Source organism: Microtus oregoni, unplaced genomic scaffold, assembly GCF_018167655.1.
Source record: "Microtus oregoni isolate MIOR12 unplaced genomic scaffold, Mior012 000013F_ref0000133, whole genome shotgun sequence".
Taxonomy (NCBI): domain Eukaryota; kingdom Metazoa; phylum Chordata; class Mammalia; order Rodentia; family Cricetidae; genus Microtus; species Microtus oregoni.
In genome coordinates, this window is record NW_024543072.1 from 14,363,120 (window position 1) to 14,375,863 (window position 12,744).

General features: G+C 48.1%; 1 protein-coding gene across 1 annotated transcript; it reads right to left on the reverse strand.

Moving 5' to 3' along the window:
* Positions 1 to 663: 663 nt before the first annotated feature.
* On the reverse strand, positions 664 to 6,981 carry CUNH10orf99 (chromosome unknown C10orf99 homolog). The gene is made up of 4 exons (XM_041662756.1): positions 6,799 to 6,981; positions 5,051 to 5,131; positions 1,899 to 1,943; positions 664 to 1,219 (listed from the first exon to the last, which is right to left on the reverse strand). Exons 1-4 carry the CDS (start codon positions 6,866 to 6,868, stop codon positions 1,134 to 1,136), a joined length of 282 nt encoding a protein of 93 aa, XP_041518690.1. The 5' UTR covers positions 6,869 to 6,981; the 3' UTR covers positions 664 to 1,133.
* Positions 6,982 to 12,744: the final 5,763 nt, after the last annotated feature.

Genomic DNA, 12,744 nt, shown 5'->3' on the forward strand with positions numbered 1-12,744 from the left:
AACTTGTCACCTCACGTTCTTCCTCTCAGATGTCAGAGGGCCTTGCTCTTTGAGTCTTGGGACCCAGTACCGCATCTGTTCTCCCTAGGAATAGGTAAGTGGAGCGGGGCAGGAGGGAAGGAGGAAGGGGACAGCTATGAAAGGGAGGTGGAAAGCTGGCCCATGACAAGACACAGGCTCTGTCCCCAGAGAAGCTCTGCCTATCAGACTCACACCTGATGGGCCTGGTGTTTTCACACAGGCCTGGCAGGAATACAGGAAAGGGGGTTTGTCACCTTACTGGGAGAATCCGCTTAGAAGGAGCTTTACTGAGACAAGCCTCTTAGACCTGAGCCACCTGTCTCCTTTGAGCTCTTTGCTCACTGTGGAGATAAACACTGCTCCAGGATGGGGCATTTGCTAGGTCTTTCTAAGCCTAGCACTTTGCAGGGACTCTACCCCTGGCTGCTTGCTCCTCTCATGTCTATTTTACAGAAAATTGGACTGTCAAGCCTACAGAGAAACCTGGCCAAAGACTGGGCTCTGTGTTTGAGCTACTGTCTCTTTCTTACTGTAAGACTGGTCTGTGATGGAGTAGCCACCAAGCTATTCCAGACACTTTCCTCTTAGCACAATGTTGTAGTTCAGGCCACATTACTTTTCCAGACAAGGATGCTCCACGCATAGTATGTATGCCAATTTATTATTTTTGATGCTCTCCTGATGATGAACATCAGGAAGTTACAGGAGTTGGTTCGGAGACCATTGGTTAAAGGCTAGGAATTTGGGACTGTCTGTGTGTGCCTGAGACGCTGTAATCCTGGCTGATCACATAGAGGTCTTGCTATTCTGTACTCTGGCCACCTTTGAAATCTCTAGAGTTGTAGCTCCCACAGGAGGAATCTTTGACTTTCACTTTGCAGGAGCCACGAAGACATGTGGGCTGAGCCTAGATCATGGTGACTCTGAAGGTTGGTGGTACCATTGGAACCAGAATGTAGAGAATTCTGGAATGTTCCTGGGTCTCTGAAGTGAAGTCTCCCAGTGTTACAATTCACTGGTGCCATGAAAATTGGCAGGGGACAAATCAAGTCTTCTGGTGTCTCCACAGCTGGGCATGAAGGTCATCAGGGGGCAGCTATGCTTCAGGTGCTCTATACCTGTGGGAGAGCACCGGGTACCACCCAGGACTTGGATGGTGGCTTGCTTTTGCAGAGTCTGCAGATCCTGGTGTAGTTTCCTGGTGATGAGAGACAGCCGACAAGAAGAAGGGGCATGGGAAGGCAAAGTGAAGTGGATAGGATAGGGTGAAGAGAAGAAGTCGTAGTTAAGGCGCATTCTTACACAAAAGAGTTTAAAGAAATCAAATAAGTGGATTTTACTGCCCTCTCTGGAATCTACAGAGCCCTTTCTAGCATTAATTAAAATAACATTGAACAAAAGTTATTTGAGTGAGAACTAAAAGGGTTATCAAGTAATGGCAGTGAGATTATTTTTCTTTGTGTTTCAGGTTTATTCCTATCTGCATTGTAGTACGAAGGTTAATGGCATGGACATTGAGGCTGAACTGCTTGGATTCAAAGCCTGAAATATTAACTAGCCTTCAGCTGACTAGACCTTCCACAAGTTTTCTGAAACTTCTTTGCTGTTTGGCCCCTCATTCATAAAAATATGAACCCTTAACAGTAGCGAATTATCAGGAGTCTTGCAAGAATCAGAAGTGTTAGTGGATGTAAATATTAGTGAAATCAAACTTTAAGTACCCTATTCATCCTCAACCTCATGCAATAAGCACAAATAAGATCCCAGGAGGCTATCACAAATATGCAAGTGAGCAAATGAATAAACAAATGAATATGATTGGCTATGATGAAAGACACACTCATCTGACATGCAAACTCACTGAAAACTATACTTACTGTTTTGGTTTCCCACGGTGAGGACAACTTCTTGCGTAGTCAAGGCTAATGAATAGAATTACAAGGATCAGGAAACTGTTTCCTCTAATTGGATCTCTTGGCAGTAGAATTGCCTGTTTTAGCCACCATCTCCTTCCTAGGGTTTATTGTTCTGGGTTTATTTATTGCATGTCCACCCTGATATTGCTATCTTAAGATCCTCAAGTGATCCCTCTTCCCCAGTGGATGACCTTTATCACCGCAGTTAAATCCCCTTTTTAAAGACAGAGACAGTTGCATGGCAGGCGGGGGTAGTGTGTGTGTGTGTGTGTGTGTGTGTGTGTGTATGTGTGTGTGTGTGTGTGTGTGAGAGAGAGAGAGAGAGAGAGAGAGAGAGAGAGAAAGAGAGAGAGAGAGAGAGGTCTTTAGAATCCTACCCCAAGTCTGCTCCTGTGGGTTAACTCATTTTGTTGAGCTTTGAAACAGGTAGTGTAGCACAAATCCTCAGGACCTGGGCTTGTCTTGGGTCCATATGGCCTCCCAGAAGCTGCCTCTGGTCACCTTGTGGCACGTAGAAGGCAGGTGGCCTAACAAAGGCTCTTAGATCCTAACTTTGATTTGGTGGGGTCTGAGAAGCTAAGCATCTGACTCCGGCCATTGTTTGAGCCCCTCAGCAGCCCACTGTATCGGTGTACTGATGGGCCATTCGAAAGTGCTGCCTGGACAGTGTTCCTATGTAGGCTGCTCTACAGTTTGCAAAACTGCTTTAGGGAAACTCTGTCTCATCTCCTTCTAGTAAGCTGGTAAATGCAGTCACATCTGCCAGACTGCCATTCATTTATCCTGCTAACTTTCAAAGCTGTTTGTGTTACTTCCACCCAGAATCCAAGCCTTGCACATCAGGGCTCAGGGCAAAGCAGAGCTCAGGTTTTTGGATGAGCAGTAGCCACTCTGAGTGCCTCTATTGTCTCAGCTGATGCAAATTTCCTTTCTCATAGAGAGTGGAAAGTTCTCTCAAGTCTATGAACCAGGCAGAGGAGACTAATCAACAGCAACACGGAACACCCTGAAATCCTGCTGTTGATTGCCCAACACCCTGACTCATCTCATTCTTTCTCTCTGGATCTTAGGGTCTGTTCTGGGAGATGCTGGGTGGAAGCAGCAAGCCTGGGCAACGTTCTCTGGGTTAGGTATTGGGTAATCAGCAGCAGTGAAGAGACAGGAGAAAAAAGAGAAGCTGGAGGGAGGAGAGGTATACACACACACACGGACATAGATGCATACACAAATACTACATACACAGCACCTATGTGTCATGCAACTTTATACACAAATATATACAACACTCATGGGCTCTGGGGTGGGTGCATCTACTCTGGAAGCCCAGCCTCTTCCATTGTGACAGCATGACACGTTTACAGGGTGTCATGGGCTTGCCCTGATGCTGTCTGCTCTATGGATACAACCCTACCAATTTCTCAACACCAGGCTGGATTCTGCAGCCAGTGTGGTGTGTGTAGGTTTGTGTGTGTAGTGTGTAATTACGTGGTGTGCATGTGTTTGAATGCATGTACTTGCATCTGTGTAGTTGTAGGTATGTGGGTATGTAGAATGCGTGTGACCCCCTTCTTCTCCCCAGTTTCTCTTTGCTCTTCTGCCTCTGTGTATCTGTACAGGGAGGGGCTAGAGGGGACGACAGGTTCTAGCAAGCCACCCTCAGTGGGGAGGTGGCACCTCTCTCCCCTCCATTTGCACCTTATTTCACAAACTCCCATGGGAAGCAGAGCTGCTGGCAACCAGTGCTCACCCTCCACCTTGCCTAGGCGGGTGCCTCACACTTAGTTATTCACGAGGAATGTGTGAGAGAAGTGGTTATTTTTACCCAGCCCTGACTGGGTGTGATGGCAGTGTGGAGGAGGGGCTCTCAGACTCTCACGGGTATGGAGGTTGGAACTATCCTGTCTTCCTTATTCTGTCTCCCTCTTTGTTCACATGAAGTCAGGAAGTCCCTGGAAGACACAGTCCTTGGAAGACAGGACTCTGAGTCTAGGTCATGGCCTTCAGGTGCTACTGCCTGCAGTAGCCTTGGACTCCCAAGAACTAGCACTTGTGGAGAGCTGAGACACGGGCCCTCCATTAAAGTTAGGCCATGTCTGATCTGGAGTTCTGAAGCCTTCCCACAGGCCTCTGCCTGCTCTCAGCTCTAAGACTCTCTGTACAAAAGTCACAAAGTTCCAGCCATGCTAACTACCCATCCTGGGCCAGCAACTCAAGAGTTTCAGCCTGCAGCTGGCCTAGAGTCACAGTACTGGGATTTGCGAGCTTAGAGGTCTGGACCTGGGCCTATCTTCATCACTACCCATTGTTATCTTTTTCGGGTCTGGGAGAGGGCAGTTTGGCTCTTCCAGGCCTCATACTGATCATGGCCATGCTGGTGTCAAACTGAGCCTCAGTGTGCCTGTCTACATCTCTGGGTGCTGTTTTTCTCCTGCCAAACTGGAGTTTTTTGCACCCCATATACTTCACACACTGACTGGAGACCCTCACGCAGGTCTACTGGAGGGCTATGGTTTGCAGATGGTCTGGGCACCCCCCCCCCCCGCGCCCATTCTGTAGTTTCCCCTGTCTCTGCTCTTTTTGCTTGCCGCTTCCTCTGTACCCTGTTCCTATTTTCTACCATCTGCTTTCAGGTTCCCAATCTTCCCCCCGAGGCCTCCCACCCAGGGATGGGTGCTTCCCCACCTCTCCTCTCTCCTTCTCTTTTTCTTCCAAATGGGGATTGAACTCAGGACCCTGAACTTTCTAGGCAAGCATTCCTCCACTGACTGAGCCATATCCCCGAGCTCTCGAGCCTTAAATTCATTGTGCAGCTGCTCTCAGGATTCATCATCATCTTTTGTTAGCTTCTCTAAATTCTGAGATTATTTGCTACCATGCCGGGTCCCTATACCATTCTTAAGAGTTTTTTCTTGACAGAAAGTGTTCAGTTGTAAATGGCCTAGTTGTTGCCTCTTCAGAAGACTCTAAACTCTGCATGACCGAGAATGAATGTAATTCCTCTGCGCTAGAATTTGACACAAGGCACTGGCTGGGGCTGATCACAGATCTGGCCTGTCCCATGACCACCCTAGAAATCTTCCCACTCCCAGCCCACACAGGATGACGTTACTTACCTTTCCGGTTTAGCTGTTTGGATCTAGGAAAAGGGTAGCAGCAGAGCCTGGATTTTGAGAACTTGGGGGGATGCCTCCTCCCTGAGAAGTAAAAGAATACAGATCTTCTAATTAGCAGGCCAGGACCACCGTCATTCCGATCTGTACGGGGATGACTTGAGAGGGCTTCCACTCACAAGATCCAGAGTTCAAGAACACTTGCTAAAAGCTGGGCAATGGTGGCTCACTCCCTTAGTCCCAGCACTGGGGAGGCAGAGATAGGCAGATTTCTGAGTTCGAGGCCATGCTGGTCTACAGAGTGAAAATAGTCAGGGCTTCCCAGAGAAACCCTGTGTTGAAAAATAAACTAACAAAGCAAAACAAACAAACAAGGACATTATTAAAAACAAGCAACCACTGTCCAAAACAAACAAAAACAGGATGAGGTCAGTTAGGTGAGGGAAGAAAGTAGTTGGAGGTTAAGGATGAGAAAAAGGCTCCAATACTCAGCTTTTAGAAGGAAGAAAACAGTAAGGTGATAGGAAGGGGACTTGGGTTTTAAGAGCTCTTACTACTCTTCTACAGGACCCAAATTTGGTTCCAAAAACTCATTTGAGTGACTTGCAACCACCTTTAACTCCAACAGCAGGGACTCCAGCACCCTCTGCTGGCCTGGAGGGCACCTGCACACGTGTGGCACATCCACACATAGGCATTTAAATCAAATACACCCTAAAGGCAGAGATAGAGATATTCATCTCTACAGGAACAGAAAGATCATGTATGTTTCCTGCATCGGAACACACAGCTACATCCCAAACTCATATCCCCCTATAATGCATAACCTCATTCCATCTGTCCATGGAGCTTTCCTTGCATATGGATTTGAGATACTCATTTACTTTGTCCCCAACACAACACAAGTGGCAACAGAGGTCGCCTGACTCCACAGTCAAGACTCAGGTAAGTGAACAGCTCTTTGAGAAGACTTCTGTTTGTTGGTAAGCACCCAGCTTCATATAGGTGTCAGGTAGTAATGCAAATTCAGCTCCTCTGCGTGTTTTCCTCAAGCAAAGGAACTATTTTCTTATTACTTTCAGAAGGGACAACTGGCTGTGGTGGCCTCTATCGACATACCAAACACATACCAGCCTCCAGGCTCTCTCAGTGTGTAACAACTACCGTGGTTCTTCTTGCCCTGCCCCCACCCTAAACAGGCTTCCCTCCCCCAGCTTCTCCATTTCACATAACCCTGCCAATTCAGCCAGACACTCTGTCTCTCCTTTGTCCTCTCTCTTGGCTTCCTTTGTCTTCCTCTCTCCCTCTCCCTTCTCTCCTCTTATGACCAGGTCAATTCTGCTGGCCGTATTCAGTTTGCTACTTCCTCTTTCTACTCTGGACTCTCCTAGATGCCTCTGGCTGCACTTACAATAAAAACTTTCCTTTCTACCATACCTTGGACCAGTTGTGTCCTCAGTTTATATGTGTTGTGTCAAAACTCCTTAATTTATACATCTCATGCCCAAACCCTTAGTTTACACAGTAGACAGACCCTCAGCATGCTTGGGAGTGTAGGATTGCACTTAGAAGCTATAAAGCCTGAAGTCCTCAAGCTACCTGTTGGCCACTGTGGTAAAGAAAATATCTGTGGAGTTCTTTCCAGGGTTCAGGACTGTCTGCTGGGACCTGATCCCCATTAGTTCCTGTTTGCAACCTTCCCAGACCATGGGATCACTACTCAGGGACTAGAGCCCAGAGGGCAGCCTTACCTTCTGAGGAGAGAATGCAGAACCAGAGAAGCAGCACGCAGAGCAGACTGGAAAGGGCTAGAAGTCTCATGGTGAAATAGCTGGAGTCTCACAGCTAGGGAGGGAGCAGCGCCACAGAAGGCCTCCTTTTGGCTGCAGAAGACATTTATAGAGTGACAGAGAGAGGCGTTCCCCCATAGGCAAGGCTTCCCTGCCCTAGAGGTCTCCTAAGTACAGTCAGCCCCTCCCAATAGGACAATAAACCAGCCCTTCAAGAAGCCAGAGAATTAGGTGACTAGTTGCAGGGACATGTCAATGTGTAGCCCTGAGGGCTGTAGTGATCTCAGTGGTTAGAGAAGGAAAAGCCACTGTCCAGGGTTGAACGTTAACTTTTAGAGTCAGCAATAACTCCATCAAATGAAGATCTTCCTGCTTTCTTGCAAATATGGCTGGGAAAGGGGCCATAAAACCACAGGCAAAGCCTTAGGGAGAGCCAAACAGTCTGGGTTTGAATCCTTTCTCTTCCACTTATCAGCAGTGTTATCTTGAACTTGCTGTCATTAAATGTCGCTGAGTCTGCTGTCCATATGCGTTGGATACAGAGATGCATGAGAAAATGCTCCAGAAGTCATCTGTACCAAGCTGGGCACTTGTGCCATTGTTAGATTGTGTGGTGGTCACAGCTAGCCCATGGTAGGCAACTGGCAAGGTTCGTAGATAAAAAGAGTGTTACACATTTGCCTGAGCAAGGCATTGGCATGGGGAGAATTTGATTGGAGGAATTAGGAAACGTGTCGCAGATACAGGATGCTAGGTCACCCATCCCTTAGACACAGGCCCTTTGCTGAGATGTGCTCTCAACCACTGTGCCTGGCCCTGGAGATGGCTGTGCAAAGAGGTGACTGTCACCCTACATCGTATCATGCCAAATGCCTATGAAAGACGTTGTCTAGTCATTTGCGGGAGGAAGAGGAGAAAGTCGTGCAGAGATGGAGTAGATAGGGTGGGGTAGAGCAGTGGCTGGTATGGCAGATCAGGTTGTGGTGAATGTCCTCGACCACAGGGGAGTTATATGGCATGGTGTCTTTTGGTTGGGTAGACAGATGACTTGACACCTAGGGCTCCTTTTTCTATTAGGAATGGTGTGTGGTCTCGAAGACACATGCCCAAGCCTAGGGAGTGAATGAAGTGCAGCTTCCCGTAGGGCAGGGCAAGCACAGGGCACCTTCAGCAATATTGTATGGGCACTTCAACAAGTGCCAGGCTCTGGTCTTGAGGGTAAGAGAAATCAGGAGATCTCCAGGCTATGAGAGATAGTTGGTGGGCAATTCCCATACACTCTGCTGGGTCTTTACCCAACTCTGGACAAACCCTGAACTCCTGAATCAGTTCCTGCTCCTCCTTCCAGACCCGGCTCAGGAATCTTCTCTCCCAGGCTTTCCCAGCGGCTCTGGTGATGATGGTGGCTGGTGTTGACTGCTAGCTCTCAGACTGAGGTCTGAGAGACAGACAGACGGCCTGAACCCACGGAGCCAAGGGAGAGCAGAGTAGACACTGCAGCTTTGTGGCATCTTTTGTGACTTGTGGGCATCTCTGAGCAGCTGAGGGTGGCAGAGAGCTCCGCCATGCCTTGGTTGCATTGAGAGTTGAAAGCACCTGGCCACCTGACCCTAGGTCAGGCTTTCATTCCAGCTGTGGTTGGATGATTAAGGCTTTGGCATGAAGAGGTTAAGTACAAGAGGAGAACTAACTACATTGCACACCCTCAGATCAACGAGACAGAGCACTGAGAAGCATGCCACGTCCTTCCAGCCAAGAGAGTACTAGGAACATATATGGGAGGGGCTCACCACATGGGTGGGCACAGGACAGCGGGTGACTCTGGCTTAAGAAGTGTGAAGTGTTGGAAGGTGGGCTAGCCTGTAGGAACTCCCTTCTGGAAACTATCAAGGTTTCTGGGAGCCTTAATGTGTCTGTCCCGCCTGTGTGAACACACATGAAACTTGAGATTGCCCTTATGGTGGGGTGACAGCTCTCATTTGTCTTGATAGGACATACTGCTAGTAATGAAGGAGTAGATAGCTCGTTCCTAACCTAGCAGGTCCCATAGGAGGGTGTCACATTCTATCTAGCTCCCCAGGATCCTGGTAGACAAGTCAGACATCGCCTGTTGATGGTGCCTGTCCCGTGGTACATTTAACCCTGGGGCTCTGTTTGTTGTGGGGATAGAGAAGCAGTTTAGGCTCGTGCTCAGAATGGTTTGATGAGAAAACAACATTCAGGGGACATTTGGACCAGTAGCCCATGCTTTTTTTAGGTGTGAAAGAACTTTCCTGTTAGCTCACCCACAGAAACTAGTTCAGGTTCCTGGTCTGTAGGACTGTACGTCATATTAGACCCGTCCTTACCTTTCTTCCAGCAAAGCTGCTCTTTCCTCTTAGTTATCACTTCTAGAAAATACTCACCCTTTTTCTAACAGTGGCTGCCCACCTCTTTCCTGGGCACCAGCTCTGGAGATGTTCCTGAACACAGACTGCGTAGTGATTAGGGGAGGGCTTCCTGGGTCTTCTGACCTATTAGGCCAGTCTCCCATCATCCTCCTGGGACTTCTCAGCACTCTACTATGAAACCAGAAACAGACTTTTGGTTCTTAGCATTGCCTGTTCCTAATGACAGGACAAAGTCACACGGGCAGTGTTCAGTTAAGGGAATTGCCTATCTTGGGAGCTTTGCGTGACCCCCCATACAACACACAATTCTCACATCTGCAGGTTTTCCTAGGGTCACAAGTTTCAGGGGAAGAATTGAGTCCTGTGTTGGGATTCTGCCTCCTTTTCAAATGCTCACAAAACCACATTGAGGCAAATTAAAATAGTACAGGGTATATAACATACACTCCAAGCTCAGCCCAAGGGACAACCATGCTTCCCAGATTTTCACTTTAAACATTTCAGAGATATAAAGGAAGAAACACCTCTGGCCTTTCAGACTGTTCAGAATCGCATGTCGAGCCAGGAGAGGCGAAAATGAACAGCATCTTAATGTTAATCTCAGGCGTATGCAATTTTAGTATGGAAGAAAAGAAATGCCCAGATTTGGATGATTTCCAACGACGACTTTGAAAACTTGGCAACCATCCTGAGAAGGCACATCTCTGAAGGCACACCTAAAACAAGGGGGATTTTATAAGGAAGACAAACATTTCAAATCATATTTGTCGTTTCTAAGAGCAGAGAGGACAAAGCCACCGGCAGGCTCCCCGCCCAGCTTGCTCACTCTTTGGCCTGAGTTCCATACCTCAGGCAGCACCTACCTCTTCTTTAGAGACCTCGTGGTTGACCAGAAATGACTCTCCCTCTTTGTGTGCTTGGCAAACCGCAGAGCAGCCACTAATGGAGGGTGACAAGAGGTTCCAGGCCCCAGCCTTTCCTCAGGGCTGCATGGGATTCACCCTCTGCTTGATCCTGGGGGATTGTAAAGTTTCACTTGGCCTTGCAGTGATGAGGGTCTCTCACTTGCAGCTAGGTTTGGCAGGTTCCCATGAGCTGTTGTTCTCCCGCAGAGTTCTAGTGTGCCTGCGCAGTGGGGAGGGAGCCCAGCAAGTTGGCATTGTTTACAGCTACCCTGAACTCTGTTTCCTCATAGGCCTTCATTCTATGCACTTGTTCTTGCCTGCTTGCGGACATTATGTTGCTAATAACAAGGCTATTGGATGTGGTGAGGTTGGGGTGCGGTCGTGGAGGTTCTCCCTCAGTTCCTACCCTTAACAAGGGCGTGGCTGGCCTCTGTTCTCACTGCTGTGGTGAAGCTTCAGATCATCTCTTGGTCCCCAGTTAGTTCTCCCACAGCCTCGATTCTGGGGCTACCCTGAGTTTCCATGGAGGCAGCAGCTGCTCAGGGGGTTTACTTCAATGACAGGTTAAGTTTCCTGAATGTTGTGTTCTCTACTAGCCCACAGGGGCTTTCAGGAAGACTTTCTTCTATTTTCTCTGCACTTCCATGGCCACTGCAGGTTGGTGTTGGAGCTTGGATGCCAGTCTGTGTGTGCTCGTGATGGAAACAGCCCACCTCCCGTTCACTGCTTTGCTCGAGTGTAACGGTTTTAGAGTTCATATATGAACTTTTTGTTTCTGTGCTCCGCTCCCCCCCCCCCCCGACAGGATTTCTCTGTGTAGCCTTGGCTGCCCTGGAACTTGCTCTGTAGGCTAGGCTGGACTCAAACTCACAGAGATCCACCTCTCAGCTCTGTGCCTCGTTTATTTCATTTAACACAATACCCAGGTTGTCGCTTATTGCAAATTTACCCTTTTCAGGGCTAGTAGGATTATGTTAGACATATATACCAGATGCCTTTTCTCTCCTCAGCCACTGATGGACACTCAGGTTGATTCTCTACCATGGCTATTGTGAACAGGGCTGTGAGGAATACAGGAGCACAAATACCTTTTCCACATACTGACTTCACTCTCTTAGGATATAGATCCGGAACTAAGGTGGCTAGCTCTTTCTTTTCCAATCACGACCTGTCTCCAGATGGTATCCAGGCACTGCCTGTGTTAAGACATCTGATGCTTTGGTAGGAACCTTCTCCCTAGGCATACACACACCTTGAATTTCAGGTCTTCCTTAGTAATAACAGGAGACAGACAACATTTGTACATGTGGATTTTTCGAGGTAGTTTCCATGTAGTCCTGGCCGTCTTGGAGGTTTCTGGACCAGGCTGGATCTCAGAGATCCGCTTGCCTCTGCCTCCAGAGTGCATGTGCCGCCACCGGCCATGAACACATGGACCGTGAAGGAGAAAGATGAGGACAAGCAGAGCCCATAACAGCTCTGGAAGGAAGAAGGGTATGGACAGAGCATGAGTGGCAAAGGTTTCTGCTTCGGGTTGAAGAACAGCAAGAAGGCTCAGGATGAATCCTGTTGGCATCTGTTCTGTCCCTTGCTACTCACCAGCAGCCTTCCCAGAAGAGGTATCTCCTTGCTTCCCTACCACTAGAAGCCCCAGAATAGGATAGAGACCTATGTGGAGCTGCTGGAGATGGGCCGTCCTGGGGTAAAGCCAGCTCGGCTGGAAGACTCAAGGTTGCAAAGCATGTTGGGCCACGGAGGAATCAAAAGCTTAAGGTCAGGGCCACAGAGGGTCTGACAGTTCCCCTAGGAGCTTCCTCAAGTGTTTCGATGGTTTCAGGGCCACCTCTCTATATGCATTCCATGTTTAAATATTACCCAGGGACTGGAGAGAAAAGTTCAGCAGTTACAGGCACTGGCTGCTTTTCCAGAGGACTCTTGGATTTGACTCTCTTACAAGTGTCTGTAACTCCAGTTCCAAGGAATCTGGCATCTGGCCAGAGAGGGCACCACACACATGCATGGTGCACACATATTCATGCAGGCACAACACTCATACACATAAAATACTAACCAGGGGAAGTTATAATATACTAAAATATACCAGACTACCCATTTTATTACCAAATTACTTTTTCCTTACTAATTTACCAGTGAGAAAACAAAAATCTCCTTTCTGTAGTTTGGTGTTTGTTATTTTGTGCCTAGCATGCAGCATGCATGAGCTGCGATGCCTTTGTGAAGATGGGAGGACAGCTCACCCAAGTTGGTTCTCACCTTCTACCACACGGGTCCTAGGAATCACACTCAGGTACCCTTACCTACCTAGTCATCTTGATGACCCCAACCCTCTTTCAGCTTTAGGAAGCATTATTCTACTTAAGAGTCAGCTGATTATACACAGGTTTTCAGACACCCACAGTGGCAGTACTTGACTTTGAGCACAGAGTCCTGCGGACTTTATAGCTTCCAACACAACACAGAATTTGATTGGGCCCTGCAGAGGAGTCAAGTTCTCTGCTACGTAGAATGCCACTCCCCACACCTGTTGCCTCTGGATACGAGGCCAGAATTTCTTCTTCCCAGAAATACCAACACTTCTCAGAACTCGTTAA

What these genes read in the sequence shown, in the direction of transcription:
- CUNH10orf99 (XM_041662756.1), bottom strand. Translation starts at nt 6,868, where the DNA reads ATGAGACTTCTAGCCCTTTCCAGTCTGCTCTGCGTGCTGCTTCTCTGG. An exon ending in CAAACAGCTAAACCGGAAAG is followed by an intron (nt 1,944 to 5,050) that starts GTAAGTAACGTC and finishes TCTATTCATTAG; the next exon opens with CCTTGACTACGCAAGAAGTT. An exon ending in CACCGTGGGAAACCAAAACA is followed by an intron (nt 1,220 to 1,898) that starts GTAAGTATAGTT and finishes TCTCATCACCAG; the next exon opens with GAAACTACACCAGGATCTGC.